This window comes from Ammospiza caudacuta, chromosome 10 (genome assembly GCF_027887145.1).
Source record: "Ammospiza caudacuta isolate bAmmCau1 chromosome 10, bAmmCau1.pri, whole genome shotgun sequence".
Lineage (NCBI taxonomy): Eukaryota > Metazoa > Chordata > Aves > Passeriformes > Passerellidae > Ammospiza > Ammospiza caudacuta.
In genome coordinates this window covers 15155435-15164374 of record NC_080602.1, presented here as the reverse complement: position 1 = coordinate 15164374, position 8940 = coordinate 15155435, and the positions used below count along the sequence as shown (strand labels likewise).

At 42.7% G+C, this 8940-nt stretch overlaps 1 protein-coding gene across 1 annotated transcript; it reads right to left on the bottom strand.

Annotated features, from left to right (window-relative positions):
- Nucleotides 1–500: 500 nt before the first annotated feature.
- Nucleotides 501–8186, bottom strand: MNS1 (meiosis specific nuclear structural 1). Its single transcript, XM_058811084.1, has 10 exons — nt 8142–8186; nt 7835–8017; nt 7504–7631; nt 6886–6988; nt 5836–6065; nt 4879–5095; nt 4693–4800; nt 3695–3952; nt 2681–2806; nt 501–1080 (listed from the first exon to the last, which is right to left on the bottom strand). Exons 1-10 carry the CDS (start codon nt 8184–8186, stop codon nt 982–984), a joined length of 1497 nt encoding a protein of 498 aa, XP_058667067.1. The 3' UTR covers nt 501–981.
- Nucleotides 8187–8940: the final 754 nt, after the last annotated feature.

The window sequence follows — 8940 nt, the reverse complement described above, 5'->3', positions numbered from 1 at the left end:
CTCTTTTATAGAAATGACCATAACTTGTTTTAGCAATCACATCTGAGCGCCCCTGGCTGGCATAACCACACATGAGACTTGCCCCTCATCACCCAGACAGACTCCACAGGCCCATGGAGCTGGGTTGTGTAAAAGTGTTCCTTCAGTCAAGGCGGAATTGTTAAACCCTTCTCTGGCCATCAGCTGCTGCTTTGGGATACAGGCAGGAGCAATGACTCCATATTCCCAGGTGCTCTACAAGCATCACATCCATATAAAAATTTCATTATTCATCATTGTAATCAATAACTAGAAAACAGATTCAGGGTAGAGGAGCTGAGCCTGTTGCGTGTACATTAATGAACAGAAGCAATACAAGCCTCTGCTGCTTGCATCAACCTCTGCCACACCTCAGCTATTTCAATGGATTCATCCCTCAGAGTAAGTGAGTAAGAACATGGAACAAAACCATTCAGTTTATGCATTAAAAGCAAGGTATAAACAGTAGTTCTGACCTCAGAATGACACAACATATCTGCTTAGATCCTACCAGTGAAGTACCTCAGATCTACCTCATGGAGATGAGACACACTGCATTTGAATGAGGGCTGTAGTAGTGTAGTGCCAGTGCAGCCACATCTTCCCAGTGCATTAGGAGAACGCTTCAGTCCAGACTGGAATACACATGCTAGGTTAGGGTTCTGCTGCATTGCTGAAGAAAACATTTCTAACATTACTACATGACTAACTGAGAAGAATTGAGAACTCCAGAACAGTTTATTGATGAAAAATGCAAGTGGACTTCTATAAAATGCAAATGGACTTCTAAAAAATGCAAATGCACTTCTAAAAAACTAACTGCTCATCCTTTTAGAACTTCGGTTTTAAAATGAAGGCTGTAATGCTATTAAAAAGGAATTCCTCACGTTAAAAGCAAATGAAGTTTTCACTGGGAATCCGATGACACCTAGTGGCAAAGCAGGAGCTGAGCTGGGGGAAGGTTCAGCTCTCTTCTGAAAGTTCATTACCTCTTCTCTGCTGGTAAGCCAACCGGAAATCTTCTCCAAGCATGTTAATATCATTTTCATCTTTGAGTATTCCCTGCATTAACAGGAAAGAAATATCATAAGGTAAAAAATATGAATTTCTGAAATTTTCTTTGGAGAAAATATGGTATCCATAATACTATGGTGCCTTTAAAGCAAGCCTGAAAACGGGCACAAAACCCAAACAGGTGAGTTACAATCTGTGCCCCCTTTTTTTCTGCCAAAAGACAACATTTAGCTGCATTCTCTTGCTCACAGGAGTGATTAGAATCAGTACAGCACAGGGGCAGGTTTGTTAAAATCAAGCAACTGCAGTGAAAAGAGGCCCAGGCTGGGTTGGGGCTCTGTCTCCCCCTTTACCTGTGCTGGAATTAAATCATACAAAGAAATAACAGGAAACCAAGTAATGCTGGACACCTTAATCAAAAACTATGTTTTTGAGAAGAGGAGCTTCACACAGAAATCTAAATTTCTAATTCTAAATTAATTTTACTGTTAAAAATATGTATGACCCACAGAACATACCTTGAAGCATTTAAAAAAGAGGAAAAAAGTTACAAACTGCATTTATATTGGAAAGTTTCCTATTTGGTAGCACTTTGCTGTTTAACAATTTTGAGTGAAGTAATGAGATGTAGGAACACGCAACTCAAGACAGTGTTGAAGCAGAGAACAGAAAAGTAGAACATCATACATAGCACATGTGTGAGCCCTGGACACTGAAATTGCCAAGGCTTTCTACAACAGAAAATTCAAACCAGAAAAAATTAAATTAATTTTAAGTTTGTTTAATTTTAATTCAATTTAATTAATTTAAAGTTTAATTTTATCAAAATTTTGTCAATATGAGTTATCCTTTAATTAAATTCACATTAGAGAACAACTCACTCCAAGTGTTACACACTCCTGCACCAATTATGGTATTAATATTTGAATAAATGTTAAACTCTGTTCTACTTAAAGTTTTCCAGTATTGCAGAATTTCTTTAACAGCTGGATAGTTCCCTCTCTTCTGTAAATGCAGTTTTACATCCCTAAGGCAGCTCTCAGTTTATTTGTGTACTATTAGGAGATCTTTCCAATTGTGAAGCACAATATAAAATAAATTGTAGTTTATTGCAATAACTGCTTCCATCTTTTTAACTTTTAAAAACACCGGGATGAACAGAGGAAGCTCTGTAATGCTTCTGTAAATGCTGCAGTTCATTGCACTGCTGCAGAGTCCATAGTTCTGGAATATGTGGCAGACAAGCCAGAGAGCTGCAAGAAATGGCTGCCAAAATCCCAACTGAGAAATTTGTGGAAATGGATTTTAAGGTGTGGTGGACTCCTTTCTAGCTAGAGAAGCCCTGCTGTAGAACTCATGTTCCATATTTCAAACAAAGGACATGCAAAGTGCTGTGGAAGCTTTCAGAGAGTTCTGTACAAGGTATCAATAGTGCCAGAGAGCCCAAAGCCCCTCAGCACAAAGAGCAGTGCTGGAAACAGGCCCAGCTCAAAGGCAAAAGGAAGAGGTGAGAGCAGGTGAGCTGACACAGAAGGGACATCCACTGACTCCAGGAACTGGCACAGTTTGCAGCTTCACCTTGAACTATCCAGGAGAAAATCAATTTACAGGACAGACATTGAAAGTATTTAAAATACAATTCACTTACTCGAGGAAGATAACCCAGCAATTTCCATGCATGCTCCTTCAAGAGTTTCTGTCTCTCTTCTTCAATAATTGCACGGATCCTTTCTTGCCTTTTCTTCTCTAACTCTCTCTCTTCAATTTCACGCTCCTACAATAAACAAGTTTTCCTAAGTTCTGTTTCAGCTCTGTGAGCATTTGTTTCCACCACTCTCCACAACAGCATAAAGAGAAAAAAATTTTAGCGGAATAAATTTTGAACTTCTACTTCCTAATTCCTGGTCACAGGAAATGCTTTTGAAAAGGATGGAAAAATGTATGGAAAACCTACAAAGCATTGTTTAAATAGTATCTGTCTGGCAACTGGAAAACAAAAGAGAAAACTGAATGGCAAGTCATGGGGTGAGTCTGCTATCCAAGTGTTTGGTGTCAGAAGTCCTTTGGAAGGCAGGCAATGTTCAGTTCTGGTGGCCTTTTGGCTCTCAGATTAGAGCAGCCCTACTGCTCTAATCCAGGGAAAGGAACAATAGCTATGAATTCTCACACTGATGACTGGAAATTGCAATTCACATTACACAGGTGATTTATACCCTATACAGAGGTCTGAAAACAGGACTATGGGATTCCATGTCTTGTTTTCAGCTTACACCTTTTCTTCCTCAGATCTCAATAAAAGAGACCTAACCTCAAAGCAAGACTAGGCCATCCCCTCCTCAAGCATCATTACCAGTGCAGCTGACCAGGGATGTGAAACTGGACAGCAGTTGTGTTGCTGATCTCATGGCTCCCAAAGAGGTATGTGCAGTACACAGCTACACAGGAGGGCAGGAATGTTGTTGACCCCAACCTCTTGAGCTACAAAAAAGGTTAGCTCTAAAATACTTTTTTCTTGTTAGAAACCAAAACAAGGTCCTGGTTCCCCCCACTATTCTCTGAAATTCCCATCACCTTTCCTTACCAACACCATTGTCCCTCAGGATAGCACAAGTATTCCTATCTTAAACACTGCACAAACTGAAGGTGCATGTGAAACTCTCACCTTTTCTGCAATGTACTGTTTGCGCCGGTCCTCGAGGATTTTTTCCACGGCCATTTTGTGTTCGAGCTGTTTCATTCTCCGTTTCTGCGCATTCAGCTGCTCAATGCGATCGTCCTCGGCCAGCTGGGCCAAAATCTGCTGCTCCAGAGCTCTGTCCTCTTCTCTCCTAGCTGCTTGTTCTGCTGCCTTTAGAGCAACCTGCTTTTCGTATGCTTGCCTTAAGTCTAGGCGCTGCCTTATTCTCTTTTCAATTTCTGCCTAGAAAGGAAATTTAGTAAAATGCAGTATTACTGAAAATACTTTGAAAAATTCTCAGCAGCAGCCAATCTACTCCATTTATGTTGGAATAAATTTACTGTAGCTCTTAACTCCTAGCATAACTAACTGGAGCAAACATTCCATATCTGACAGTGCTCTCCAGTATTAATCAGCTTGGCAAATGTCACAAGATTCTCAAAATTAGGTCCAAAACCAAAGGGGATTTTTTTCCCACTATGATGAAGGGAATCAACAGTCAGTCATCCTGAACAACACTGAAAACTGCAGTGTTTGGTATCTCAACACTGTTACATTTTGTCTGTCACCCACAGCAAGGTAACACAGAGTATATCCAGGCCCATAGGAAACAGACATGCAGAAAAAAACCAATTAATTAAACTGCTTAGCTTAAATCTAAACTTGAAAGTTACTGGTGTTCTCCTTCACAAGATAAATAAATGTATAAATGGGGACACAAGGGTATTCAAAACATTCACTTGCCTTCCTGGTTGAAATTAAATATATTAGGAACAGAAAAGGAAACTCAAAGTACAAAATTTTCCCTCCAAAACCTAAGCTAATCTATAAACTGCCTGACTGAGAACATTTAGAAAATAGAGTTGAAAATAAATACTTTGTGCTAGAACATAACTGGAAACCCCGAAGTCACAAACAACACTAACAGACTTAGAAATCCAACATGTGGAAAAAAAATCTTTCATGTACCTGGCAGCACTTACCATCTCTTTCTTCCTTTCCATCGCTTCTTGTTCTTCCATATACAGATCTTGGAGGATTTGTTCCCGTTCTTTACGCCTCTGTTCTTCTCTTTCCATGGTCTTGGCAAGCTAGTACAAGAAGGAAAGGTTTCTAAATGAAAGACAAAAACATACAACAATTTTTTTAATAATTTCAATTTTTGATACCATGTTTTGAACTCTCTGTTTTTTCTCTTCACTGTCTCGAACTTTAGCCATCCAACTGTCTTCTCTTTGTCGTTGCATGTTGGCAAACTCCATAATTTTCCTATTTTCTTCTTCCATCTCTTCCTGTTTCCTCTTCCTCCAGATAGCTTGTTCTTTTATAAACTCTTCAATATATGTCTGAGTTTCTCTTATTTTATCTAACTTCCGTTGTTTTTCCCTGTAGAAGATGGAAAAAAGCTGTTCAAATAATTATTTAACATAATAAGTAAGTAAGTATTTAACCAGATGCTCACCATTAACATATTCCTGAGACTAAGATTTAAGTGACTCTCCTTAACCATTCAGCTAGAAACTAGATAGCTGAATTGAAACTACTTAGTAATAAACTGCCCCAAGAAGGGAATCTCATGTCTAACACCTTTCTGGAAGGCAGACTGTACACAAAAGTACACACTGCTGCTGCATCTTATGTATGCCCCATCAAAGAGAAAGAAAACAAAGCCCAATAGCACCACAACCCCTAAACTTTTTATTTACACTGAACTCTCCCCCACACAGACACAATACTCTGCCCTCAGAGTATTGGCCTCAGACACCTCCTTCTCTGTTCCTAAGACACGCAAACAAAGCATCTGGTGGTAAGGCAGGGACAAGAGGAGAGGCAGAAATGTCTAATATGATGTTGTGTTCAACATGATGTGCCCAATGGAAGCCCTCCTGCAAATAAGCTGGATTTCATATTTGGAGAACAAGGACACAAGAGTGACTGGGACATTCTGAGGTTTCAACAAGAAAATCCATGCAAGTCAGTCTGTTGTTACTAAAATGTGACCAAGGGAAACTAAAATGGGCTTAGTATATATATGGAATAGGTGCATACAAATCAGGTTTCTGTGCAGAATTATGTGAGTTGCTTTGTTTTAAATTAATAAATAATAAAAATTCAAAGTAACTAACATTTGTTCTTCTTCATAGATCTTTTTTACAATTTCATCAATCATGTGTTTCTCTCTTAGAAACTCTTCATAAGCCTCTTGCTTCTTCTTCTCCTGTTCCTCAACCTGTTTCTCCAGTTCTTGATGGTAAGTTTTCTTCTCCTGGTTTCGCTTCAGTTCTGCAGACATTTCTTCTTTCAGATACCTGTCATACGCTTCCTTCATCTCTTGGGCTACTTCATCCTCCCATTTCTGTGGGAAAAAGGCAATGCAAGATTCCTTTTCACTCCCACTACTACAGCTTGTAATGAAAAAATACACAGTATGGAAAGGAATTATGCAGCATTACCAGAAATGAAAGTCTTCCACCTCAATCTATAAATACAGAGCCTTAACATGCTTAATAGCTTAATCCAGTCAGTAGAACCCTTGAAGGGCACCCTCAAGATCTGACCAACTGGAGGAGCACTAAAAATACTTAAAGAACAAAGTATTGAGCATTGGAGCACAGGTGGGACTCACTCACATCAGCACAATGACTGGAATGAGGCTGGGCTACAGAGAACACCCTCAATGAACACACTGCTATACAGCAAGTGCCTGCACTGAGCCCTGTATAAAGCATTAACACCATCAGAATCACCTGCCTGACCACCAATATCTTTGTACAGATAACTATAAGCTTGCAGGTCTTCTGAAGTTACCCAGATCACTGTTTGGAGAGAGTAACATTGTTTTCAACAACCAGACTCTGAGGTAAGGATTCACCACTGTAAACACTTACTGTACAAAGGGTATCATAGTTTGGACTTGGATAAATACTACAAAACCAGTAAAATAACAAATATAACTAGTCATACACCTAATTCAATCACTACTCTTTCAACTGCAATGGCAAAGTAAACCTTTTTCTTATAGCTGGTTATTGCTTTAATCCTTCATAACACAAAATATATTTTCAATAACACTGAATGCTTGAACAATATTTTAGATAGAAAAGGTCAAAGGAAAAATCTTCTACACAATCCATAAAAAGAATTATGTGAGTCAGGTGCTGGGATATGCTAATTACCATGTTCTCATTGTGTATAGCTTTTTTTTCAGCAATCTGTGCAGCTCGTTCTTTATTCATATAAGCAGATTTCAGCTTTCTTTCTAACTCTCGAAGTTCAAGACTGGAGGGGAAAAAAAAATATCCTATTATAAGAGGGTAGGTATCTAGGGGAAGAAATTGTGTTTCCATCACTATTTAAACACAGTACTTTTCATTGGGGCAACCCTGATGAAAAATATTGCTCTAGTTAAAGGGTGGAAAAAGAAAAAAATCCATTTGAAAACAAGAGGAACCTATATTTCTACATGTGCTATCAACAGTTCTGCATACTTCACTTCTAACTATCTAAGCACAGGTACATGTACATACACATGTATGCTCACAGATATGCCCAAGTATAAATACATACATATAAACATACATATTTATATATTAGTACATGTAAATATATTCAAAATGAAAATTTTGTGGATCAACTTTTTTATTGACAAAATTTGCTTAAAATTAACTTATTATACTTCGATCTCAAAGTAACTTTTCCTTCCATGTCTGAGTCGTCTCCACTCCTGCTACAGCTTTCCCAAATCTGATAACAGGAGCAGCCCATTTGATACAGCTGGGAAATTTCTGAATTACCTGTTTGCTCTGACTTGTTGCCTGATCTTCTCATCTCTCGTTTTCTCGAGGTCCCGCCTCGCCAGCTCAGCCGCCAGCTTTTGCTCTCGCTCCAGCTGCAGCGCTCTCTGCTTTCTGCTCTCTTCTGCCTGATGAGAACAAACAATTTCCGTACCACCTCTCGCACACGCACATTTGGGAGAAGGCAAGGAGACTGTGCAGTGAAGCAAGACTTTCCGAGTCAGTAAATGACTGTTAATGGAGAAAACTTTTGACAGGCAAAGGTAAAGCCAGGCGAACTATTCTCCTCAGCCTTCCCCCTCCCTGAGGGCGGCCGCCCCGCAGCTCTTACCGCCCGTAGCTCCTCATCCAGCCGCTGCTCCCGCTCCAGCTCGGCCCGCAGCCGGGCCGCCCGCCTGCCCCACTCCCGCTCCTCGGACGCCTGCGGGCAACAAGGGAGAGGCGGTGGCGCAGGACAGCCGCGGGGACCCGCTCCCCATGCTGCCCCCCTCACGGTCCCGCTCCTCCTCGGTCCCTCCCGTCACGGTCCCGCTCTCCACGCCGCGCCCAATATCGCTTCCCTCACGGTCCCAGTCTCCCCCGCCCCAGTCTCGCTCCCCTCACGGTCCCAGAACCTTCCTCAGTCTCGCTCCCCTCACGGTCCCACTCGCCAAGCTCGCTCCCCTCAGGATCCCACTCGCCATGCCGCCCCCAGTCTCGCTCCCCTCACGGTCCCACTCCCCATGCCCCCCCCAAATGTCACTCCCCTCAGGGTCCCACTCGCCATGGCCCCCAAGCTCGCTCCCCTCACGGTCCCACTCCCCATGCCCCCCTCCCCGCCAAGTCTCGCTCCCCTCACGGTCCCACTCCCCATGCCGCTCCCCTAACGATCCCACTCGCCAAGCTCGCTCCCCTCAGGATCCCACTCGCCATGCGGCACTCAGTCTCGCTCCCCTCACGGTCCCACTCGCCATGGCTCCCCAATATCACTCCCCTCAGGGTCCCACTCGCCATGCCCCCCTAATCTCGCTGCCCTCAGGGTCCCACTCGCCATGCCGCCCCCAGTCTCGCTTCCCTCACGGTCCCACTGCCCCTGCCGCCCCCAGTCTCGCTCCCCTCACTGCCCCCCCTTTACCATCCTGCAGGCCGTTGCCGTGGCAACGCGCGGCGCCGCTGGGCTCCAGGACGCGGTTTCACTTCCGGGGAATCGCTCTCGCTGATTGGCCAAGATGGCGACCCGACCCCGACGCGTCGTCGCTAAGTGGGCCGGGCCAAGGGAGCGTGACGTCACCGCGAGGGGTGACTTGGAAAGGTGATATTGAAACGCATTTCTTGAATCGTGACTTTAAATGAATGCACCCGGCTCACCTCTAAACACAAACCCCAGGTGGCAGCGTTTAATAAGGAATTTATCTCCTTCACAGCTATGACGAGGGCTCTCCAGCAGGTATGGGAGAT